This window comes from Sarcophilus harrisii, chromosome 2 (assembly GCF_902635505.1).
Source record: "Sarcophilus harrisii chromosome 2, mSarHar1.11, whole genome shotgun sequence".
Taxonomy (NCBI): domain Eukaryota; kingdom Metazoa; phylum Chordata; class Mammalia; order Dasyuromorphia; family Dasyuridae; genus Sarcophilus; species Sarcophilus harrisii.
The window spans coordinates 594,331,206-594,358,571 of NC_045427.1; the positions used below are offsets into that span (position 1 = coordinate 594,331,206).

General features: G+C 37.2%; 1 protein-coding gene across 1 annotated transcript in view; it reads right to left on the reverse strand.

Moving 5' to 3' along the window:
• CHAT (choline O-acetyltransferase) overlaps nucleotides 1-27,366 on the reverse strand; it is a 104,976-nt gene that overhangs the window by 40,945 nt on the left and 36,665 nt on the right. Inside the window, exons 5-7 of the mRNA XM_031956270.1 lie at nucleotides 20,783-20,836; nucleotides 19,004-19,184; nucleotides 17,659-17,836 (exon numbers count right to left, since the gene is read on the reverse strand). Of these exons, the coding sequence (XP_031812130.1) occupies nucleotides 17,659-17,836; nucleotides 19,004-19,184; nucleotides 20,783-20,836 (413 nt within the window). The remainder of the gene's footprint in view (nucleotides 1-17,658; nucleotides 17,837-19,003; nucleotides 19,185-20,782; nucleotides 20,837-27,366) is intronic.

Genomic DNA, 27,366 nt, shown 5'->3' on the forward strand with positions numbered 1-27,366 from the left:
CATGACAAAAACGGGAGGAAGTTTAATCTGGTGTGATCTGCAGAGTGAACTGGAGGCAAGGAGACCAGCTAGGAGGCTGCTGCAGTGGTCCAAGCTGCATCATGCATGCTGGAATGAATTCCTAGGCTCCAATGGATATGTATAGGTGGAGTGTTAAGAGCATGTATTTGATGTGAACTCCTTTTGACATTGCATGTGCAAATAACAACCTGGCCAGGCCTGGACCTGATGGGAGTGTAATGAGCCATTAAATTCTAGCTCTGGGACCTGCTATGTGCCCTTCAAAACCAGGTCCAAGGAGAAGGACAAAGTCCAACCAAGCCCTTCAGGCATCTGAGAGCTAAGGCCACTTTTCTTGGCCCTTTTGCAAATATATCAATGGTGCCTATAATCAAGGTCCTGCAGTAAACTTAGAACCCTCATTAATGCAGGACCATTTCTGCACCAGACAATATGTTGGGTTCTGGGCAAGCCCTTATAGGAAAGAAAAACAAAGCATGATAACTTCTTGGGAAAGAAGGATATTCTGTGGGCATATTTGGGAATAAGGTGGAGAGGCCTCTTTCCTTCCTTTCCCTTAGGATGTGAATAACTTAGGGGTGGTCCCAGCATTCCAGGTCTAATAGGCAGAAGCCAACATTACACAAATTTTGGTAATGTGGATGAAGGTTTGACAGGGCCCCAATTTAATCAGATGGAATAAAAATCTGAATTCTGTGCCTGAAATGGAAAAGCAAAATGGCCTTGCAAATGAACCCAAACATACACAGGGAGCAGATCAGTCAAGTGCTGACAAGTTTATCATGTAAAGAAGAAAATGAGCTGCACCCAAACTCACCCACCGTGACTTGGGCCAGAGGAAAAAAAAATCCAGGCATAATGAAAACAAGGGGCAGGCAAAAGGGAAAATGAAGCAAGAACTGTTTTTCTTGTTACACCCTCATCTGGCATATTGAGTCTCATTTAATATGGTAAATCAATCTTCTCTCAAAGAACCACTGCTTAATAGGAAGAGGTGGGCGTTGAGTAATATCAGGCTTATCGGCTCTGCCATCAGAGCCAGATTAAGTGACAAGAGGAAAAATGATCCTTTCAATACAAAGATTTCAGCCACCACTTGGGTTTCGTGATCCCAGTTCAATTCCGAGCAGAGACTATTATTTAACGACTCTATTTCAAATGGAAAGTAAAGATTCTTCAAACTACAACATTGGGGAATTAGAAAGAGAAATGGCTTCCTCTGTTTCTGTGTGGAAGTGAAGTTAGAAAAATCATAGGATAAGTAGGAATATAGCGATTACTCTGCTGTATTGTTAGTCCTCCTTTGGGGTTGATGTTCAACTCATAAGAAACAATCTTTTAGATGTCACTAAACTGGCACCTTGATGTTCAAATAGTGCAGGGAGTGGGGAGAGAAGAGATTTTAAACCTGAAGAGAAGGAAGGGATGATTTGGGGATTGATATGAAAGTGATGGCTACAATATGGGCTGGCAGTGCTTTCTATTTTAAGGCACTTGTACTTCTGGACTGAGATGTAAAATCATGTGATTTAATATGATTATTCCAGGAGGAGAGAACTCAAGGAGATAAAGACTTTTCCATTGTTAAACAATGTAAATTAAATCTAGGATAACTAAGAAAAGGGCTTAGCTAAGGAAGAGGTATTGGGATGGAAATAGGAGGAAAAGGGCACTGGGAGTTACCAGTTCAACTTGATTCAATTGGGAACGCTCCTCCCCCCCCCCCCCCCCCCACTCCAAAAAAAATGTCAAGCTTCTTCTATGGATATTCTTCTTTAAAATTTTCTTCCAATGCCATGAAGGTGATACCAGGTTCTTAAAACTTAGGAATTCTGGAAAGTTTCACAAAATGGAAAAGACTGATTGCAGGTTTGGCAGCCAAGGATCTACCTAGATGAGACTGAAAAGATTTAGCCTCAAGTTTGCCATAGAATGATGCATATTTTTAAAGCTGTAAAATCTAAGTGTAATCTGCACCAATGCAGGAATTATTTACACTGATGCAAATCTTTAATATCTATTTAGTATGTGTAAGCACTACACTATATACATGGATCACAAAGATGAGTATACCACAGACCCTGCCCTCAAGGAGCTTAGAATTTAATAGAAATATTGAGGGAAGATACATACACATATATATATATATATATATATATATATATATATATACACACACATATATATATGAATAACTATGATAAAGGAAGGGTGTGCTGAAGAGAAAACTATTACTTTCAACTTAAGGGTCGTGGAGAAAACTTTATGGAGAAGATGACACCTTAGGTCTTCAAGTAATAAAGGAGCTCCAACAAAGATGGTAGATAAAAAATGGTTGGATTACCTTGAAGGTCATTTATTTGAACTCATCGGTTTTACATATCATGAAACTGACATCTGGTTTGACTTGACCAGAGCCACATGGGTTAGGAAGAACAGTTTTAGGATTTTAATATAAGATCTTGACTTTTCCTACTCCACTACATTGCCTCTCTCATGGAGGATAATATGAGAATATGAGTAAAAACATGGAGATGGAAGAAGACAGGACAAGAATAAGGAACCATGAGTGATTTGATTTGGGTAGGATGTAAAATATGTGAAGGAGAGCAATAGAAAATAAAGCTGAAAAAATGGGTTGGAGTCAGATTATGGAAGACTTCGAATATAAGGAATTTATGCTTTATTTGGCAAATAACTTGAAATCTCTGAAAATTCTTGAGCAGAGAGGGGCTTTACAATTTTGTTTTTTATCCTCACAACATTGAGAGTTAAGCAATCTAACTTAGGGTACCTAGAGTCATTCAGTGAGTGTCTGAGGCTGGATTTGAATTCATATCTTCCTGACTCCAGATCTAGCACTCTAACCTATATACCCCTCAGGTGCCTAATAAGGCAGATGAAGGCCTAAAAACCATTGGTTTCTACGGGAATGGAAAACAAGAGCTAATGTTAATATATATATAATGGAAAGATATCTGATTGGAGAGAGGAAAGGATGTTTCAAAGTAGGCTCTCAAGTTTTTAGCTTTCTAGGTGATGGAGAGAATGATGGTATCACAAAAGAAATGGAGAAGTCTAGGGAGCTGAGTTCAGTTTTGAACATGAATTTGGCTCGATTTTTTATTAAAACGTCTTAGTAGATCCATTTGGAAAGTAAATAGAAATGTAAAACTCTGATCCTCAGAGGTGAAGAATTTAGAATGTCTTGGTAAATGTGGAAATTGTCTTCAGAGAGGTGATAGAAAAAAACGAAGAAGTTAATGAAATTACCAAGGGAAGGAATGGAGAGAGAAAATAGGGCCAAGAACACTCACAAGTAAAGAAGCAAAAAGACAATGAGGAGAAGGCAAAGGATACAGAGGAAAAGTCAAACAATTAGGCAGACAGTCATGGGATTGCAGTGCCATGGGAGCCAAAGGAAGATGTGTCAAGGAAGGCGTGGTCAAGAGCATCATGTAGTGGAGATGTCAAGGACAAGAACAGGAAATTGGATTTAGAAGAAGTCATTAGGAACATTGGAGAGAGTAGTTTCAATAGAGCAATGGGGAGGAAAGATTGAGAAATAAGTGGTTAGAAGTAAAGTCAGCAAGTATAGGCTGTTTTCTAAAAGTCTGGCAAATTGGTAACTTGAGAGGATTTGGGGATTTAAGGAAAATCTATTATTAAGGCTTCAGAAGCTGTAAGCATGTTTGTAGGCCAGGAGGAAGCAACAATAGTAGAGAAAGAGAAAATTAGAGATGCAAAAGTGGAATAGTTGAAAGAGCAAGTTCACACAGGAGGAAGGAGAGGATAGTATTGAAGATCTAAAAGACATTCTAAGTATAATAGCTTCAGCAAGAAAAAAATTCTAAAAAGTCCATGATCTCACTTCACTTGCCATCTTAACTTGATCTCATTTGTCCTTATCCTATTCAGGAAGTCAGAGCTTCCAAAGGAAGGTTTGTAAAATATTGAGAACCTGGTTTAGCCTATCTGTCTAAAAGAGTTTAAAAGAGTACAACTGCTGTGCATGTTACAGCTAATTAGAGCTACAGGTGTGAGTTAGGTGACAGGTATAAGAATGATTACTATTGACACTGGGAAATGTAATACTAACATGTAATACTAAATATCTTTTTAAAAAGTTCAGAAAAGGACGAATGCAGATTTCCACAGATTTGGTTTGGATGCTCATTTTCTAGTGCACATATAATTATAATTCCATTCCCTTGTCAGGAAAAGTAGACATTCAGACCCTGGTTTCCCAAAGATATGAAGAAATGCGCATTCAATCATAATATGAGAACTGTATGCTGAACTGATTCCATAAAGAATTTCATTTATCACTACACACCTATCAGATTGGCTAAGATGACAGGAAAAAATAATGATGATTGTTGGAGGGGATGTGGGAAAACTGGGACATTGATGCATTGTTGGTGGAGTTGTGAACGAATCCAACCATTTTGGATAGTAGTTTGGAATTATGCTCAAAAAGTTATCAAACTGTGCATACCCTTTGATCCAGCAGTGTTACTACTGGGCTTATATCCCAAAGAGATTATAAAGAAGGGAAAGGGACCTCTATGTGCACAAATGTTTGTGGCAGCCCTTTTTGTAGTGGCTAGAAACTGGAAACTGAATGGATGTCCATCAGTTGGAGAATGGCTGAATAAATTGTGGTATATGAATATTATGGAATATTACTGTTCTGTAAGAAATGACCAACAGGATGATTTCAGAAAGGCCTGGAGAGACTTACACGAACTGATGCTGAGTGAAATGAGCAGGACCAGGAGATCATTATATACTTCAACAACAATACTATATGATGACCAGTTCTGATGGACCAGGCCATCCTCAGCAACGAGATCAACCAAATCATTTCCAATGGAGAAGTAATGAACTAAACCAGCTACGCCCAGAGAAAGAACTCTGGGAGATGACTAAAAACCATTACATTGAATTCCCAATCCTTATATTTATGCCCACCTGCATTTTTGATTTCCTTCACAAGCTAATTGTACAATATTTCAGAGTCTGATTCTTTTTATACTGCAAAATAACGGTTTGGTCATGTATACTTATTGTGTATCTAATTTATATTTTAATATATTTAACATCTACTGGTCATCCTGCCATCTAGGGGAGGGGGTGGGGGGGAAGAGGTGAAAAATTGGAACAAGAGGTTTGGCAATTGTTAATGCTGTAAAGTTACCCATGCATATAACCTGTAAATAAAAGGCTATTAAATTAAAAAAAAAAGAAAAAAAAAGAATTTCATTTATTCTGTCCAAGGATTTTACCATAAAGATAGTTGTCATTCATGCCTCTGAATTAAATTCATAAAACCATAAAATAATATAGCTTCATCTTGATTAGTTTCCATGCTATGATGTTATGTCCTACTAAAGGTATCTATGGCTCACTTTCTATCAGTTCTCTTTCTTTGCTTTTTTATGGACCTTTGCCAGCAGTGGCTCAGCTATAATTGGCTTCTGTTGATGTAAATATTTACGGGACATCATGTAACCCAGAAGGCATCTGCTTCAAAAATATGTGTTTTATAGGGATCACCATGGCAGGTTTCCAGGAAATACTGGTGTATTCTGTAAGGGTTTTCTGTTTCTTTCATCCTTCTGCTGTAAATTGACACTGCTATCTTCCAGACTCAGGGAAAAATTACTTTATTAAATATCCAAACCAGAAGCTGCCTGGCCTTCATGGTTAGATGGCAATGGACACTATATGAAATTTACCCACTACTCAGGGGTTTCAAATTCCTTCTCGGATTTCTATGGGGTTTCCTATCACTTTGCCCTAAACCTCAATGCTCACCACTAAAATCAGTGGGTTTGGTGACTTTCCAAACCTAAAATGATCTGCTTGACCAATACTCAGGATTTCAAATGATGGCCACAGAAGTCTAGAGCTCTGTCTTCAGCTGTACCAGCCTTGTATCAACTGCCTGTATGGAGCAAAGAGGAGGAGTGAGTGTATTTTTTTTCCTTCCAAAATGACGTATAATTTTATAAATTCCAAGATCACATGCAATATTGGGCTATTAAAAAAAACAATAATGATTTAAGACAATCTAATTAGAACTAACATTATAAATAGGTGGTGATCAAGAGGATATGGTGTGAGTGATCAAGAAAATCTCCCTGATCTTTAATATCCCAGAACTTCTAAATTTGAGGATCATTCTTTTAGATTTTTCTGTTTGTTTCTGTTTCTCTTTGTCTTTGTTTCTCTTTCTCTATCTTTATGTATACTTCTCCCTCTCCCACTCTCCCCTTATCTCCTTTTGTTCCCTCCCTCCCAACTTCCTTCCTTTCTTCCTTCCTTCCTACCCTCCCTCCCTCCCCCCTTCCCTCAGATTAGAAGTGTACTGATCACTCATAGACCCAAACCCATTTGCCAAATGGCATAGAAATTTTGACCTACTGCATTTCTGACCTGGGCCAATCCATCCTTTCTTAAGTATTTTGATAGCTCCTCTGCTCTTGGAGGTTTACTGTATTGGTATTGGACTTAATATGGGCATTCAGTTATATTTATCCCTCCTATAGCTCAGAAATTTACAACCGAAGAAATTTATTAGCCTCAGCCTCTCCATTAATAAGCCACCACTCCATGCTCTCTTTGATTTCAAAGATTGGTAGATGTGCCACCTCTCTTGTTCTCTTTGATTTCAAAGATTTTTTTTTTAATCTTCAAGAGTCTCTTATGAATTTCTTAATACCAGGAATGGAGTCAACATGGCAGAATGAAGGGTTACAAATACAATTTTCCTCCAAAACAAACAAAAAAATCAAAGCAGAAAATACCAAATTGAATTCTGAGCAGAAAAGCCAACAAAATTCAGCCTTTTTCATTAGAATGTAAGCTCCTTAAGGGTAGGGTAAGCTCCTTGTTTTTTATTGTATTTGTATCCTTTAGTCAGTCAATTAGCATTTATGAAGCACTTACTATGTGCTCAGAGTGAGTCATTTTCCCCACCCAGAATGGCTAAGAAATGTCTTCGGACACTGTAGTGAGAACTGGCCAGGAGCACAACACATTGGTTGAGGTGGAATGGCATTAATTGTGGGACTTCCAGGCATGTTGCACAGGGATGATACAGCAACTAAGCAACTGGTTGGAAAACTAAAAACTGGTCAGAAAAAATTCCAAGGGGCCCCTGTGCAAGCATTGGACACAGGATCCAGTGCCATTTGGCAGCTATAGCTTATTACTTAGTTCCAGATCATAATTTCAGGGCAGAGAATAGTCACAGTCATAAGGGAGTAAGGAACCTTACTGGATAAGGACCAAAGTGCAAGTATGATAACAGTGACCAAACCTCTCCCCACACTGAAAAAATCTCTAAGTCCTCAGATTGAGTTACAGAAGCTCAAGCTGTCTATCCTCCCAGGGCAGAGAATAACTCTAGCATAAAGTCCAAAGACAAGAAATATAGATCAACAATCAAATGAGCAAACAATCAAAAAAAGAACTTGATCATAAAAAGTTTTTAAGTTGATAGGAAAGCTAAAAATATAAACTTAGAATAAGACAAAGACTTGAGAACATCTGTAAACAAAGCCTCAGAGAAAAATGTGGTTTGGACACAAGTTCAGCAAGAATTACTAGAAGAGAGAAAGAAACAGGAAGGAGCAAAAAATATTTTTTAATCAAATAAGATAGAAGAAAAATCAAGAAAAGAAATGAGAGCAATGAATATTATGAGAAAGTAATTGACAGGTTGATAAAAGACATACAAAACCTCACTGAAGAAAAATAACTCCTTAAAAATCAGAATGGGCCAAGTGGAAGCTAATGATTCCATGGGACAGCAACAAAAAATAAGTTCAAAAGAAGGAAAATTTTTTTAAAAAAGTTAAACATCTCATCAGAAAAACAATTGACCTGGAAAATAGCTTGATGAGAGATAAACTAAGAATTATTCAGCTACCTGAAAACCAAAATTAAAAAATCCTATACATCATACTTCAAAAAATTATAAAGGGATATTTCTCAGATATTATAGAACTAGAAGGCAAGATAGAAATTGAAAGAATCCAATGAGCACCTCTGAAAGAGATTGCAAGGTATATTATGATCAAATTACACAGTTCTCCGGTCAAGAGGAAAATACTATAAGCAGCCAGAAAAAAAAAGAACTCAAATATGTGGAACCACAGTTAGGTTCACACAAGATTTAGCAGCTATTACTATAAAGAATCAGAAGGCTTGGAATATGATATTCCAGAAGGCAAATGAGCTAATTACTTAAGCAAAACTAACTGAGATTAATCCAACAAAACGGAGTATAATCCCATGGGGGAAGTGAACATTTAATGAAATAGAGGGTTTTCAAGTATTCCTGATGAAAAGATCAGAGCTGAATAGAAAATTTGTCGTTCCATTATAAGATTAAAGAGAAATATAAAAAATGTGGTTGTAAAATGTGGGTGAGAAATCATAAAGGACTTAATAAAATTAAACTGCTTACATTCCTAGATGGGAATATAATACATGTAACTCTGAAGACCTTAATTATTATTAGGGCAGTTAGTTTACTGTGAATAAAATTTTTGTGCCACAGCAACTAGAATCAGAACTAAAATCCCAAACCTAGAGCCATACCCAAACCAAATACCATAAATTTAGAAATAAGTATCCAAAGGAACAAAAAGACAAAGCTTACATTGGTTTCAGTTTTGGCAGGAAGTGAATTGAGTAAGGGGTACTTTAGGATTGAATAAGGCAATTTCTGGAGGGACGCACAGAATAGGAATAGGGAAGGTGATATCCTTTGATGGGATAGGTCTGTTGCTGGGCTTCTAACAGGAAAGGCTTTTCTTTGGGTTAGTTCTTTCTTATAATCTTATCCTAATAGGTAGGACAGTCTGTGTTTCAGCAGTAAGGAATGTCACCGACAAGTTAGGGGTTGCCATATAAACAGCACCAAGGACAAGACAAATTATAGACAAAATGTAGTTCCTTTAGTTTTCTTGACTACACAGAGTACTTGGAGTGTTGGAATGATCTAAAAAAAATGGAAGAGTGAAAAAGAAAAATGCACCAGGAGAGGCGAAAGGGAGAGGAAGAATGGGAAAATTATTTGACATAAAAGAAGTGATCAAGGAAGAAGTTTTTGCAATAGGAGAGCAGGAAACACTTGAAACTCACTCTTATCCAAGCTGGTTCAAAGAACACACCAGCACGCACACACATACACATGTATATACACACACACAGAGTTGAGTGTGTGTGTGGAACCATTGCATCCAACTGACAAGTAAAAGGGGAAGAGGCTAAGATATAAGAGGGAGGGTAGATTAAGAGAAGTGGTGATTTAAAAAATCAAACAATTTTTTGAGAAGGGGAAAAAGTAAAATAATTAATTAGTGATACCCATCTCAAGTAGCTATATAGTAATGGATTTGGAATAAGGAAGTTCTGAGTTGAAATCCTACCCCAAATACTATTTGTGGGATTAATAGGAAAGCATTTAACTTTTCTCTACTTCAGTTTTATTGTCTGTAAGATGAGAACAATAATAGCACCTATTTCACAGAGTAGTTGTGAAAATATATATTAAAAACCATGTGAAATCATTTTGTAAAATTTAAGGTGCTATATAAATACTAGCTGTTATTAATACTATACTATATATTATACACTATAATAGCTATTATTATTCTATCTTAATTTATCATCGATCATTAATATCTTAGCAAGAATTAGTTATCAGTTTTACTTATAATTGTAACAAATAGATAGTAGGAGATGGACTGAAAGAGGAGGAGGAAGGATGCCAAAACCAAATTTTATCTATTTAATTTTATTCTAACAGGATAGTTACTGCAGATGGACAGTGAATCTGGTCCAGAATTGAATAGAAGGAAGAGAGTGGACTGGATTGCATTACGGAAATTGTGTAGTGCTTTTAATGACTACAAGCTTCTCCCTGGGAAAAAAAAACCCTATCTTTTAAAACACCAATATATTTCTGCTGATGCTAAATGGCTACAAATCATGGAATACCATAATCTCTGGTGAATCCAAGTTGCAGTTCACCCAAAGGACAACAGAGAAATGCATATGAATATACATAGACATCAGAATGTTACCAATGAAACAAAAATGACATAAAGATATCATCAAAGAGACATAAGACCTGGAAAATAAATTACATAGTAGTGAGGGACTAGAGAGAGTTCTAGACTTGGAGTTAAAATATGAGTTTGGATATAGAAATTCATTGCACTCAACTGGCAAGTAGGAGGGGAAGGGGCTAAAAGAGAAGAGGAAGTGTAGATTAAGAGAAGTAATGATCAAAAATCAAACAATTTTTTGAGGAGGGGCAAAGGTAAAAAAAATATATCAACTCTATGATAGTGATACAGGAGCTTTCCTTTTCTTACAGAAGAAAGAATGGAGTATAAGGAAGAGGAAAGAATGACAAGTAGAAAGCTTGGTCCTTCATGATTTTTCTCAAAAATCTCAATTGAAATGACAAAAAAATGGCAAATTGCTAGAAAATTCTTGAAGTAAAATTTAAATTCCTAAAAAAATGATCAAATTGAAAAATCCCATACAATTAATAAAAATATGGATCAAGAGAAGTAGGGGGAAATACTGGAAGAAAGGAATACCAAAACAGAATCAGGAGTATCACCAGAAAAATCCACAAAGAATACTATCAAGAGGCAGCTAGGTAGCAGAGTGGATAGAGCACGAGCCCTGAAGTCAGGAGGACCTGAGTTCATGTCCTAGCTGTGTGACACTGGGCAAGTCACTTAACCCCAATTGCCTCAGCAAAAAAAAAAAAAAAAAAAAAAAAAAAAAAAAAAAAAAAAAAAAAAAGAATACTATCAAATACATTATCAGGCAGTTAAGAAATAAAATGAAGGGGTGGGGTAGGAATGAGAGGAATTAAAAGGAAAAATGAATAAAACTCCATCAAAAGTTAATACAAAATTCAGCAAAATGGAAAATAGAAAATATTTGAAATTATCAATGGATATAATTAAAAGTAAAACTAAATACAATAGAAGATAGAATACAATGCTGTACTATATAGTAGAAGATAGAATGGCAGCTATCAGAGTTAAGATGGTAAAAACAAGCTTAGAACATCACAGAATTTGAAAAAGACTTCAAAATAATGGAAATAGAGAGGAGCAGGTATGATAAATGGAATGACTGACCAGAATTCCTCAAGAATCTATACTAATTTATCCCTCCAATCTTTTCTCACAATACTCCCTTATACATATTATGCTTCAGTGAGAAGCATAGTAACTCTATGTTACTAGTCTAGTAACTCTATGATGAACATGACTTATATTTTCTTACCTTTCTTCACAACATTGTTGCATCTCTTTCCCTTTTGTTCCCTTCTATCTTTACTTATCTTGGTCCTATATGCATTTCAAATTTCACCTTTCTTGAAACTTTCCCAGGTGATCCAAACCTATAGTGATTTTTCCCTACTTGAATTTAAGTCAACAAACATTTGTCAGATAATTACTATGTTCCAGGCACTGTTCTGTGACAACCCCAAAACAAACCCTAATGCAATTTTAGACTATATTAATAGTAGAATCTAAAACAAGGAAAGAAATGTTTCCATTATCCTTTGCCTTTTTCAGATCACATCTAGGCTATTACATTTAATTTTGGGTACATATTTTAGAAAGAACATTGACAAGATGGAATTCATCCAAAGGAATATGAACAGGATGATGAGGAACTGATAATCATCTTATGAGGACTGGTGGAAGGAATTGAAAGTATGTGACCTGCAAGGTCAAGATCTTGCAAACAACCAACACCTTGAGGTCTTTTTTTGGAGAAATTGTTGCCTAACCATCTCTCCCATTCTGTATTTGGTATTTTAAAACTCATGCATAAAATTTTATATTCTTTGTCTAAGCTAAGTATCACTATATTAGATCCAATCTGAGATATTTTTTTATCCTGATTATGACATTCATTTCCTCTTAGATGTACCTTCTGGTTTCATGTCATCCATAGATTTCATGTCTTCATCTATATCTTGAATGAAAATCTTGAGCAGAACTGAATCCAGGACAGACTCCTGGGGCATTCTACTGGAAATATCCTTTTGGTTTCACATCAATCCATTACTCAATACTCATTGTTTATCCAGTTATAGTCTAACTATTATCATGCAGTTGCTATGTCTTTATCTTGCTCATTAAGGTGTCATGAATGATTTTGTTAAATGGCTTCCTAAAATCAAGGCACAGAATTTTGTTTTACTTTATCTTATTTTCTTCTAACCAATAAATTTCCTTCTGAAAAAAACCTTTCATGTGTTAAACAAGGGAAAATTGTCTGCCCCAAGGCCAATATAGTTGGGGAGAATCTAGCTAGTAGCAGTTATAATATATCATATCATATATATGATATAGTACCAATAGCTCTTAGTCTAGAGCAAGGATTCTTAACCTTTTCTTTATCATAGCCACCATTGACCATATGGTAAAGCTCAGAACTGTTGCTCAGAATGAGGTATGTAAATGCCCAAAATAAACTACATAAGATTACAAAGGAAGCCAGTTATGTCGTAAATTATCAAAATAATAATTTAACTTCCCTCCCCCCTTGAAAGGGGGAATTTGAGAATTCCAAGTTTAGGATCCTTTGTCTAGAGAGACAGAATGGTATAGTGGAAAAGGCACTTGAAGAATGGTTTAGAATCTTAACTCTGCCTCCTAATTGCATAATAGTAAACAGGTCACATAATCTTTATGAGTCTAGATTTCTTTGTCTGTAAAATAGGTCTAAGAATAATGTTCTCTATGCAGATTTTCATTATCATTTGAGATATCAGTGGAGTATTGGAAATAGATGAAGCCTTCAAGTAGCATTGAGTAGCAAGCTATTGCTGTTCTTTGCTTGCCTTACTGAGAGCACTTTTTAATGTCTCCAGAACCTATCAGAGTGTCCCACATGTAATAGATGCTAAATAAATGTTTGGTTTTCATAATCCAATATGGAATAAAACAGTCTCCCAAGAATTAGAATGAATATCATACAGAGGGCAATAGATATAAGTAGGCTGCCACATTTGGTCAACAAGAACTTCCAAAGAACAGTCATCAAAGGTGTCATTGGGCTGGTTGTGAAGAATAATGGTTGCACTGATAGAGCACTTCACAGGTACCCTTGAGATGTCAGAAATTGAGCAAGTTAGGTAGGCCTTACAATGAAAAATTTATAGAGAACCTAGATAAGACTTACACGGGAGAGAAAGTCCTGGCTGAATGGCAATCTGCATTGTTGGTGTAGACTTCTAAATCAGTGAGATTATGGCTCTGTATGAGTGTTTACTTTCCCATTATTTTGGGAAATGCAGAATTGTATAATCAAAAGGTTTAAAAATGAAGATCTCCTTTTTCTGTTTGAATTAATAAAGTGGCTCTGCAGGGCAAGCTTCTCTTTCAGTGTTAGGGAATGTAAACAGGAAAAGTTTAGAAATCTGTGGACCTGAGTTGTATTTCTGGTGCCTCCATTATTTGTGAGTGTAGCCAAGTCTCTTAACCTCTCTGAATCCCACATAACCATGGACTGGCGCTTAACTGACCTCAAAGTGCCTTTCAGCCCTAAATTTTATGATACTTTAATTTCAATAATGACTTCACTCACACACACACAAATCCAACTTTCACTACAGGAAATCTTCAACTGCCTTTCTCCTCTTGAATATTTTTATGTTCTATAATACTCAATGTTTTATCTTCCTCTGCCAGTTAAACAGGTTAACCAGGATTTCAGGAAGAAAACTTATTGAGAGCACCTTATCTGAGGAAAAAGTATTTTGTCAGAGCTTCAGGTTGAGTGTAACTTTTTCAAGGCAGGGAGGGTTTCATTTTGATTTTTGTATGCTTAGGGACTTGGACATAGAAGGTATTAAATAAATACTTGTCCTGAAATAAATTGCCTGTGGCTAGGGAGAGGAGGCATCTAAAAGAGAATAAATGGAATTTAATTTGTTTCAGTGTGAATTAATTTCACAAGTGTTTTTTGCTTACTTAGGACTTAACCACCATGTTGATATGTCATTGCTTTAGAGAAGCACGTATAGTTGCTTGGACAGAAAGATGCATTTGATTCCATGGAATTAGAAATACAAGAAGAGTCAGTGGAACGGACGATTCTGGTAGAAGAATCTGGAGATAAACATATATCTTCTGAAATTTGACTCAATGATTCTCACCTCTAGATTCTGTAGCCTCAAAGGATCTAAATATCAGTTCTAGGGAAATGATGAAATTTTAAATAATTTAACTGAAATCCATACACACACTTGTGTGTATGCATATTGTGTATATGCATATATAAATCTTCATGTTATCTAGCACATTTTTGGGGGAGACATCTTTGGTTTGGTTCATAAAATCTGACATGTAACTTAGGGCATCATAGCTTTGAAAAGATTGAGAAATCACTGACCTAAAAGGTTGCTATCACAAATCTATATATTAGATTTGGGAAGAAAATACAATTGTAGGGAACATCCATTTATCTTCAGAGAAAAGCTTTATCATGTGGGATAGTAGATTGAGACCTGACCCTGAAATCAGGAAGCTGTGTTCAAATTTGGCCTCAAATACTTAGTAGCTGTGTGACTCTGGGCAAGTCACTTAATCTCTGCCTCCCTTAATTTTCTCAGCCATAGAATAGGGGTAATAGTACTGTCTACCTCCCAGACAGTGGTTTTGAGATAATATTTGTAAATTGCTTAGCACAGTTTCTGGAACAAAGTAGATGCTTAATAAACGCTTTTTTCTTTCAAATCAATGGCAAGAAATGAAACTAAAAAGAAGAGAATAGGCTTTTGAGTTGGAATGTAAAATACTAGCCTGTTCATTCATGAAGCCATGACACATCTATGAAAGGTGAAGACAGAGAGGAGATGGCTAACAATAGGGAGTGAGAGAAATATCTGAATTTTTAAAAATATTGAGCCTGAGCCTTAGATTCTGATCCCTACTTGATGCAAAAGAGCTATCAAGAAAATCAGAGAAGTCTAGTGATGGATTTCCTGTTGATTTTGTTCTTAAAGTTAACGCATATACACATACAGGAATCATTGAAAGGACTAATCATGCAAGAGAATTCCAAGTTCTGCATTCCTTTTTGTTTCTTCCAACAGAAGAACTGTGTCAGTTAAGAAATATTAGCAAAATGGGATGAACTCTCTTGGGGATAGACTTTATCATTATTAAATGTTAAATGTTTAATTATTAAATTAAATCCAAATTTGAATTAAGAAATATTAGCAAAATTGGATGAACTCTCTTGGGGATAGACTTTATCATTTATTAAATGGTGATGGGACAATTTGTTAAAGATGCTGTAGATGGAATTCATACTTGGTGTAAGGTTTGGATTACACTGAAGTTGAAGTATAATAGGATCATTGATTTGGAGACATAGTCTTTAGAAGGTTTTCTAGTTTTAGAAAATCCCTCATTTTACAAATGTGGAAACAGTCCCAGAGAAGTTACACAGACAATAAATGTTAGCCACTGCTGACTTTAAAACCATTGATCCTTCTACTTTCTACACTGCTTCTTCTTGCCTTCCTATGTTGTGATTCTAGGAAATGTAATTTAATGATTTTCAATTAATGCAGATTAAGAACTTAAACCTGATATCAGATCTTGACCATTCAGGAGATGGCAATGGTATAGGCCAAAGCATTCATTAAATTAGAAACAAAATTGAGAATAATAGCATAACCTATTATTTTGATGACCCTATTTTTCTCATGAAGAAGGAAAATAACAGAAGGTAATAATACCCCCATGAGAGAGTTAATTAACTTTCAAGATCTCAGCAATTTATTAAATTCACTGAGGGCAGGGACTATGTGTCATATTTCTTTGTATTCAGCATATTTCCTAAGTCAGAAGTGGGATTCCATTCACACATATTTACTGATTGATGATCCCAGAAAAATAAGATTGAATCAAATGAAAACAGTAATACTGATCTATCAATAAAGAAATGGGACTTAATATTACTTCCCAGGCTTTTCTTCCAGTTTTCCACAAGACTTCACTTTAGCTGGAAAATGATTTAAACATTTATGTCCCTGCATCTCTATTCATACTATTTTCCATCTGTAATGCCTTCCCCAGTATTTTCTGCCTCTAAATTCTAATTTGTAATGCTTTCCCCAGTATTTTCTGCCCCTAAATTCTAAATATCCTTAAGGATCAATCTTCATATGTTTTCCAAGAAGACTTTCCTATTTAGACTGAAGCAATATTGTATACTTCTGAACATTTACAACACTTAGAGTCTTATTTGTACTTAGGTAAATATTTTTGTTATTATCAGCTATCATGTCATGTCTTGATTTATACTTGTACATGCCTTTAAGAAAGGGACTGCACTTTTAAAACCTGTAACCCATACAGTGGCTGGTGCATAGGACTTATTGACTTACATGAGTCTGGAGGTGAAAAAGATCTTATAACATAGTCTAGTTCAAGATCAACATTTTACAGACGAAGTAGAGAACCATTAAGGAACTTGTTGAAGGTCACATTATTAGTCAGTGGCTAATCAGTCATTTAATAACCATTTACTAAGTGACTCTTACAGGTCAGGTATTGTACTAAATGCTAGGGAGGGAAAAAAAGACAAAAGACAGTTCCTGCCCACAAAGAGCTTACAATCTTATGAATTATAATGGAATGTCAAGATCGGATAAGAATTCAGGTGTCCTGACTTCTGGACTGTTGGTCTCTCCACTTCACCATCCTGCTTCCCTTAGCACTTGACATTTGTCAAGTTGATTTGAATATAGCATGTGATGGAGATAGATACTTCTGGAGCCTTTTGCTTTGTCTTCCTAGGAATCATTCTTCCTTTACCCAGGAATCAGAATTAAAAATCACTACAAGTCAGTCCTATTCAACTAGATAAGGATTTGAATAAAGGAGGCAGTTTCTAGAGGGTTCAACTTTATTTTTTAAAAAAAGACTTTCTCCTCTTTGCAAGTTTCAAGAATTTAACAAAGAACAATGGCTAGTATGCAAGAGAAATACCAGGTACTATTAGTCTGAAGTACAGGACCAGAACAGGCATTGAAGTGGCTGGCAAATTGACTCTCTCACTAAGGTAAAAATTAGAGAGACTGAAATGAATATTTGGGTACTTCCAGGATTCTGCTTTGAAGCTGTTTAGTTTTTTTTTAACCACCATAGTTAGGTTGTTTTTTGCTCACTAATGAAATATTCGATAATTACTGCCAGCTTTGAAACAAAGATTAAAAGTTTCCAGTTGAACAAAAATACTCACGTGCTGTGTAATCCTGTATCTCCAAGTGCTAGTTTCTTTTTTTTTTTTTTAAACAGGAATATTATTGGTTGAAAACTATATCTGCAAATGGATTTGACATTGTTCTTCATATTCAGAGATTGCTAATATTGACAGTATTGTTTCCAGTTCCATCATGAGCAGAATGGAGGCTTGAGATATGAATGATGGGGATGTTTTTAGTGGCACTATCCTCATTCTCTCCCCTGAATCCCTGAAGAATAGTGGCCACCACAATATCAAAGAAAGAAAGGCAATGAGGATGAGGATGAAGAGACAGTTGGGAATGCTGCTGCTAACCTTTCACAAGGATGGTCCTGGCCTTAGCCCATTCTGCTCTCCCATCTGACGTCAGCAGACCAATCGGTGGCAACCTTTCTTCCTCATTGTCAGCCATTTTGACTATTTTTCGTAATTGAGTGAACAGATCCCCCTCACTGAGGCGACGGAAATTAATGACCACATCCAAGACAAAGAACTGTGGGGGAAACAGGTCAAACATTTTAATTCATGGAAACTAAGCTTAAACAGCGACCTTAAGGCACCAGGCTCTCACTTAATTCTGAGGGAGGGTCCCAGAGAAGATGGAAGCTCTGGGACTTCAGCTTTCCATAAACCTTGTAGGTGTGGCTTTTGGTAGTTCTCAGTAGAATGTGATTCAAGTCTAGTGTTAAAACTGTTGGATGTCCTAATTTCCAAATTGCCATCATATAGAGAAGAGTAGGTAGGCTGAATTCGGCTGAGTAAAAATTTGTTTGCTATACCTAGATCTGATAAAACTTTTATAATTTTATTTTTATGTAGCTATGAATACTTGAGGGTCTTTGAATTGTTTAAGACCTCATTCTGGAGCACACATATACTTGTTAATTTCCTCTGTTCTTTAGGGATTCTCATTTCAGGGTGTAGTTCCAAATTTCTTAACAATTTTTCTTAATTATTTGATACTCCTACTTTTCATGATCAGATAAACACTGAGGTATCTTTCCCCCCAACACACAACTGGTGACTCAAGATGATTTACTCCAAAAAACTCCAAAACCCCACATTTCCCCCTCTCCCCCTCGAATAAAGCCAAGGAAGACTAGAAGGGACTGAAAAGTCCATGTTGTAGAGTTACTCAATTGGACAATTCATGAGACTTTGTTGTGAGTCCCTGAATTAGGTACGGAAGATGTCTTTTTGAACCATGGAAATTCCAAAGTGTAGTTTTGGTTACCACTGCTAATTTAATTAATGTCACCGATGGGACATCACCCAGCACACTTGGTCTCAAACGTGCCCCTTTGTCATTGTGTTCTGTCCTTAGTGAAGCTGCAGAAGAACAAATTGATGAACATTCTCTACCTGCTAACTCTCTAGAAACATGAAAACAATTCTTAGGTTGTGAGAAGCACCATAGCTTAATAGCAAAAGAACAGCAATAAGTCAGCATCAGAAGACTGGATTCTAATCCTTATTAAGTGAATTGGGCTGTGCCTATCTCATTAGGGTGTTGTGAAGATCAAACAAATTCATGGATGTGAAAGTGCTTTGAAAAATAGAGTGCACTCTATAAAGTCAAAGTATTAAAATAAGGTTCTTTCTTAGTTTAAGTAATTCTCAAACTTACAGTTTCTTCAAGTAGCCAATGAAACCAACCTACCTGATTGTTACAAGCCACAATGATATGCTCTGGTTCGGGCATGATACTGCTTGTCTGGGCCACAAGAGTATCTTTGACATGTCCTGGAAGACGATAGGAAGAAAAGAGCCCATAGTATTGCTTCATACAGAGAGGCTGGCCGGATAGCTGTCCTCTGGCACAGTCCACAGGTATGGAATGGCTAGACGGTGAGAAAGGAAAGGAGAGGGACGAGTCAGACAGGGAAAGAAAATTAATATTGAGTACAGACAATGGATTAGATAAGACAAAGTACATGAAAAAAATCATAGCTTCTTTATAGGGTCAAGTGAATATCTCGATTCCTTTACCCCAATTTACAAGCCATTCCTGAGTTTATCAAATAGTAGAAATGATTTCTGGAGGGGACCATAACTGCCATCTACACAAATGAATGGTTGCCAATGATTTGTCATGGAAATCTTCATGTAAATAGGTGAATATATATGAATATATATGATACTTATGTATGTATGTGTCTCTCTCTATATATATATTGTGTGTGTCTGTGTACATGTGTCTGAAAATAGGGCAGGTGGGCTAGAAAGGGCCTGCTGTAGATTTTGTAAGAGCTGAGAGTAGGGCTCACACTTAATATGGTCTAGATGAAATCTCTGTCTTGGTGCTCAAAATTGACCTCAGATTCCTTTCTTTTCCCTTTCTTTTATTCTAGTAGGAGGCTGAAGGGACTGACATGGCAGATCACAGGCATTAATATTGTCCTGGCACTGCCAATCCCAATAATCACCAACTTGCTATGTTTATTATTGCCATGAAGTCAGTTTTTGCCCTGGTGCCCCAGAAAAATTGTAGAACTAACTCCCTACATATTTGCTAAACCATGAAGCCCCACTGAACCAAATTTTCATATTCTTTTCCAATTGGGAATAAAGATTGACTGTAGATAGAACTTGCCCTCTGCCACTGTGGTCCCAGTTCTGTAGTTTTTCATATCTCTTTGACAGTTAATTCTACAAGTCTTATGACAGGCTATTGACATTTCTCCCAGGTACCATGCTTGAAGGGTAAGAGAAAAGGTTTGTAGACTGAAAGGTGGCCCCAAATTGTGATGAAGGAGATGCTTATATTTTGTAAAGTATATCCTTTATGACTTTTTAATCTACCTTTTTTGGAGTCTCACTTGCTGCTAATCCCAAGTGCCTGGTCTCCTCATGATGTCCCTTTCATGCTTATTGACCTTTCCATTCCCACATCTGTTCCTCCATATGCTTCAGATTTGTTTTTTTGCTTTCTCACATCAATATCTACTATACCTTATCAGCTTGTCACATAACTGGTTCACTAATCTTCTATAAAGAAATGTGGACTAAGGTGTTAATGATTAAAGTTTGAAATGTTTTCAGATTTTCTTTTCTAGGATTTTTTTTAACTGTAGAGGGAAGTGCTTAACCTATTGGGTTAAATTTCTGACAATGATAAGCCACAACAAATGAATATTTTTTTGGATAGGGAACTTTCAATCCTCAAGTCTCAGCTTCTGTCCATGGGCTTTCCAGTTGAGTTGCCTTATCTAGAAAAGTAAAAGGCCACAAGGCTGTGTGGGTCAATGGAGAAAATGTTAGACCTGGGTTTGAATCTGAGACTCACTAATTCTATAACCATGAAGATATCATTTAAACTCTATAAGACTGACAACTTCTATCAAATATTAATTAGAACTCCCAATATGCATATTGTAAGGAAATGCTTAGCTACTTACTACATCTGGGCTTAGACTTCATATTCCCCAAGACTACTTACCTGTCCAGTAAGGCTTTATAGTCAAGCACTCCAGAGATAAGGTTGGCTGTAAACCTGAAAGAGAAGGACATCAAAAACTTTCAGAGCCTTCCATTCCAGGGAACTATATTATGGTCTCTCATGTAAAAGATGACACTTGAAGTTGTTCTTTGAAAAAAGCTAATGAATCTAGAAGGTAGAGATGAGGAAAGAGTTTGTTGTAGGCATGGAGAGCAACCTGTGTAAAGGCACAGATGGAAAGATGAATGCCATTGATGAAGTACTTCAAAGTCCAGTCTGACAGAATGTCCATGAAACTAAGATTTATATCCAGTCAGCTTGGATGCACACCTATGTTAACTTTACTGGATACTATGGTGGTCTCTCAGCTCCTGTCCCTCTGCTTGGCTCTCTATGACTCCCCTACCCCCCACTCCCAATAAAAAATCCTCCATGTGAAAGCAGAACAGATCATGAAGAGACTGACATCACTGCTCCTAGTGCCAGACGTGTGAGGACCAGGCACAGACAAGACAGGAGAGCTTGGGGAACAGACAAGCATATACACAGACAAATACACAGGAAGAGCAAAGGGTAAAGTGGGGCAAAGGTGGTCTCCAGCATATGTCTGCCCCGAAATAGTTCTGGCCAGGCCTTCACATGGCTGGCCCCAGTTTGCTTTCCTCTTCCTGCTTTCATGTCCCTGTCCCTAGTCCCTATGCATTTGTGAAGTGTGTATTGACCCCTTTCCTCCATAGGTTTGAGATCCCCTTTCTGCCCTCTCTTCTTCCCTTCCCCACATCAGATGGGCAAATTTATATGAGAAGATGTGCCACTTGAAGTGAGAACTCTCTCCAGTCCAGGAGAGAGGTGATGAAGACCTGAATAAGAGTAGTTATAGTGTGAATAAGGACAATTTCAAAGGACTTGTGATAAAAATGTTATCCAAATCCAGAGAAAGAACTGATGGAGTCTGAATGCAGATTGAAATATACAATTTTTCACTTCATTTTTTCATGTTTTTTGGTCTGTGTCTTCTACTATATGACTAATATGGAAATATCTTTTACATGATTTCACATGTATAACCTACATCCTCACTTCCTAATTGTCCTCTCTATCTAGGGAGGTGGGGTTGGTGGAAAGTGGGGGAAGTCTTTCTCCAAATAAGCAGAGAGATAAAGTGTGAGACCATATTAAAACTGTATCTTGTTCTGGTCCCCTGGGCCACCACTCCCTTCTAGTCAGTATAGTAATTGAATCACTAATTAATTTATGCAAGTATGAAATGGGGCAGGTATTCCCAGTTTTTTAAGTATTTCCTAGAAAAGACTTATGTAAGGACAATTAGGAAGTAAGGTTATGGTCACATTTTAATAAAGTACAAAGGTATATGGGAAAGTAAATACAGAAAATACAGAGACAGACTGTGTAGGGATGAAATTAAATGATGGAGGATAGCAGGCAAGGTGGAAGAAGAGTTCGGGGGAGAGAAGCACAAAGAATCATTCATTCAATTTTAACTTCCTACTATTGCTACTTTATACTGGTTACTTATAACCTTAATATGTTAAAATTATATGTTGTTCTGGTTCCTCTGACTATTCTTACCCCTTCCCCATTCTTCTAGTTGGTATAGTAAGTTATAATATAAAATAACAATTAGTAGGAAGTAAGATTACAGAGGGAAACCTAGAAAGGTCAATTTACAAATTTGTATCGTATATTAACCCAAAATCACATCCTGGTAATATGTGTCAAATCAGGGGAACTGATTTGCTATCAGGGACTTTTGGTCTTAAATATAAATCTCAAGAGAAATTCTAGACATCCACAGTAAGATCAGCAGAACATCAAATGTCTGGTGGAATCAAAGTTTATATATAGTTATTCTTAAAAGTATAATGATCGTAGACAATTTCAAAGGACTTGTGATAAAAAATGTTATCCACATCCAGAAAAAGAAGTGATAGAGTCTGAATGCAGATTGAAATATACAAATTTTCACTTTATTTTTTTCATATTTTTTCTTTTGGTCTGTGTCTTCTTCTACAATACTACTAATATGGAAATATCTTTTGCATAATTTCACATGTATAACCTATATCAAATTGCTTATTGTGTCAGGGAGGGGAAAGGTGAGGATGGGTGAAAATTTAGAATTCAAAAAATTTTTAAAATGAATACTAAAATTGTTTTTATAGCAAGTGTCTTTAATGGGGAAAAATAAAATATTATTTTTAAAAAAAGAATCTTATGCCAATTGGTACCACATCCTAAAGATCTGACTCAAAAAAAAAACTCTTCTCAATGCAATTGTCAACCATAATTACAGAGAACTGATGAAGCATGCTATACACTTCCTAACAGAGAGATGATGGATTCAAGATGCAGAATGAGATACACATTTTTTACGTGATCAAATTGGGAATTTGTTTTATTTGACTATGCATATTTATTACCAAGGTTTTCTTTTTCTCAAATAGAGGTGGATGGGAGAGAGAGAAAGGGATAGTATCCTCCCTTTTCCTCCAAAATATGAGAACAGAATAAAAGCCAAAGGTGAGTCACAGTCATAACAGCTTTGAAAGTTACATGTTGAATTTATTACATACTTTAAAATAAAAGCAAGTTTTATGTTAGAGATTTGGAATTCCGTTTATAATTTTTTTATTCCTCTTCCACAATGTATAGGGAAATGCCTATTTTATGTTAAGTTCAGAAAAATAAAATAAACTAGAAAGGAGAATATTATGAAATTAAATTAAAACATAATGCCTTTTTCTTTTTTTTGGGCGGGGTATGATGTATCTTGTAAGTCCCACACATACCCCTATGCTTACAATTCTCTCCATTCCCTACAATTCACATTTCCCATACAATGTCTTACTATCAACTTTTTCAATTAATCAAGAGAGAAGCTTTACTAATCACTAGGATTAGTTCCTCTACTTGTATTCTTGAATCCATTCCTTCAGTCCCACTTTATGACCTCACTTCAACAACCATCCCTTCTTTCTCATGTAGCTTGAATGACTTCCTCAACACTTGTAATGGGCTGAGGCTTGAGTTGATGCACTGAGGTCCCAAGCACATGAGGCTAAATAGTAATTGGACTATATTAATATACATGCTTGGATAAAGAATGGCCCCCGCCCACTCTCTGTGCAAGTCCTGATGTGTTGTATAGGAAATGACGATTTTGGTGGGTGGAAGCAGAAAGACAGGAAGAGAGGCAGGGAAAGATTGGGCCTGGGTTCTATGCTGATAGCTGCTGGTCTAACTAGCTTCTTGACTCAGCTGCACACATTGCTATTGCCCATTCTCTTCCACCTCCGATCTTTCTTCACTGAGAATAAAGACTGATGATTTTCCCCTAACCTGAATTCCTGACTCCTGCTGATTTTAAAATATGCGGTCTTCATGTTTGGTGCCCAAGTGTGGGAACCAAGAACCCTACCTTCACTGAAGAAGTCTCCGGTGACCAGGAACTTGGGTGAGTATTGTTAATAGACAAACAGGGAACTTATTTTCTTAAAAACTAAACTAGTATCTTTTTTTGGCTGAAATGGGATAAATGCTAGCTAAGGACTCTCCATCCCTGCCCGCAATCCCTTCAATCCCACCCAGGAGTGGCGCTATAGAAAGGATGCTTAAGCTGATAGAAGGACAAGGGCTACTTATAACTTGGGAATAGGTAGCTAGACTTCTGGGTACATTAAACTGCATCTCCCCTTGGTTCGTTGAGGAGGAGCAGATCTCTTGAGATAACTGGTGCCTGGTTGGACAACAGTGTCCACATATTACAGTGAAAACGGTCCTCATTCAATTTCCATTGAGGCATTCTATTTATACAATATAATTCAGTTAGCACTAAGAAATCCTATCCCTAGAAGAAAGAAAAAACCTGCTTGGAATAGCCATATGGGGAAGCCTGATATTAAGGAGGAAGACAATGAAGAGATTAATGACCATATCCCCACAGGGTATGGAGACTTAAGTGAGCAAGGGTGTAGTGACTTTCCACCTCAGGAGGCAGCTTCAGCCCCACCTCAGGAGCAAGTGATTGACTCTCCTCCATCAACTCTACCCTCTGGGATGGAGGGAGGAGGGGCAGTGGGGGGGGGCAGTGACAGCACCAGCACCTCCCCCTCAGCATCCAACTACTCCTATGACTAGATTGCAACAGGGCTTAATGAAGGCCAAAGAGAAAGGCATAGATGTGGCAGAACTTCAAACCCACATTTTTCCATAATACAACAGTTTAATTCCTCAGGTCAAGAAAGTCGAAGATACGCTCCTTTTAACAGAAATCCTCAAAGACCTGAAAAAGGCTTGCACTCTTTATGGGGCTACATCAGCTTATGTTAAGATGCTATTTCAGAATTTGGCTTTTGAAATCTTGACCCCTAATGACTGGAAATCTATAGCAAGGGTATGCCTAGAACCTGGACAAAACTACTTGTGGCTTTCTGAATATAGTGAGCTCTGTAGGATACAAGCCCAACAAAATAGTAAAAATGCAGTTCATGCTACAATCACCTATAACCTACTAACAGGTACAGGTCCCTATGCAGATGTCACAGTACAGATTAATTATTCCATAGCAGCATATGAGCAAATTGCTGCTAATGCTATCAATGCCAACAAAGCGTGGGCTTTGATTCACAATAAAAATGACAAAGGTGAGGCCTTCACAAAAATAACACAAGGGCCAAATGAACCCTTTGCTGACTTTGTGGGACGTTTACAAACTGCTATCACAAGAACTAATGGGGAAAATGCATTAACAGATGTTTTAATAAGGCAACTTGCTAAGGAAAATGCTAATGCGGTCTGCAGAAGAATTATACTAGGACTGCACAAGGATGCTCCTTTAGAGGAGTTCATAAGACACTGTGCCACAGTGGGCACAAATGCCTTTTATAGCCAGACTATGATGCAGACTTCCCAAGATCCCAAAATGGGAAGACAGGGTCCCTTCTGGCAAGAGACTTCCAGAGAGACTTGTCAATGCTTTCAGTGTGGTAAATTGCACATCTGAAAGCTCAATGTTGGTATAGAGGCAGAGTGAAAAAACATGGTGGGAGAACAAGACCCAGTACCCCATGTCCAAAATGCAACAGAGGTTTCCATTGGGCCTCAGAATGTAGACAGGTTCAGGGAAATGGGATGAGGGCCCCAGCCTCAGGGCCCCAGGCAAAAAACACTTGGGGCATGATGGCAGCCAATGGTGCACCCAGAGAGTGCCAGATCAACCAGCCAGGAAGCCATATGAAGGGAGAAAGGGATTACAATTAGGGAGAATAGAGTTGTATGCAGCTGATACAACTGAGATACCCCTTGGAGAGGTGAAATCTGTTCCTCTCCAGCCTACGGATCCTTTGCCTCCAGGCACAGTAGGCTTGACCATTTTACCTCCTGAGAGTACGTACAAAACAGTGTCCATCCACACACTGATGTGGGAAATTGGGGAATGTGTAGATAATATCCCAGTCACCAACACACGCAGACAAAGTGTGACTTATCACCCAGGAGAAATAGTAGCATCAGGTTTACTCATACAGAATCCTAATAAGCAGCCTGGTGATAGTCACCCAGATTCTGATTCCAGATCACAAATTCCAGCAATATACTGGACAGCAGCTGTAACAACTGACCGACCTGTGCTCACTACCATTAGAAGGATTGGTAGACACAGGTACAGATCGTACAGTCATTAGAGGTGCCAATTGGCCCAGTCACTGGCCAAAGATTAAAGCAGACACCTACATCTCTGGCGTAGGAGGATCAATAGCAGCTGAAGTTAGTGCTACCCCTATGAGATGGACTTTTGAAGGCAAAACAGGAGTTTTTACTCCTTTTATAGTTGAAAAAATTCCCCTCAATCTGTGGGGAAGAGACGTTTTACAGCAATTAGGGTTAAAAATGAGTACTTCGGTATTTTAAGCAGGGCTGCTGTTGAAGGCCTGCCAACACTTTCACCGGTTCCTATCCAATGGAAAACTGATACACCAGTGTGGATAGAACAGTGGCCCTTAGGTAATGATAAAGTTCAGGCCTTATTAAATATAGTACAGGAGCAGCTTGACCAAGGACACTTACAATCTTCTCTAAGTCCTTGAAATTCCCCAGTGTTTGTTGTAAAGAAGAAATCTGGAAAATGGAGGATGTTAACAGATTTAAGAAAGGTAAATGAACAGATGGAAACTATGGAAACTCTTCAGCCTGGACTTCCATCTCCTACTCAATTGCCTAGAGAATGGCCTCTTTGAGTCATAGATATTAAGGATTGTTTCTATTCTATCCCTCTGGATAAGGAGGATATGAAAAGATTTGCCTTTTCAGTGCCCAGCGTTAACTTAGCTGAGCCTTATAAAAGATATGAATGGACAGTTTTGCCACAGGGAATGAAAAACAGCCCTACTATGTGTCAAATGTATGTTGCTGCTGCTCTTGCTCCAGTAAGAAAAGCATTCCCAAAAGTTATGCTATTACATTACATGGATGATAACTTGGGATGTGCACCTGAGGAACAAATGTTAGAAGCATGTCTACAAAAGACCATAGAAACACTAAGGAATTACAAATTATACATAGCGCCA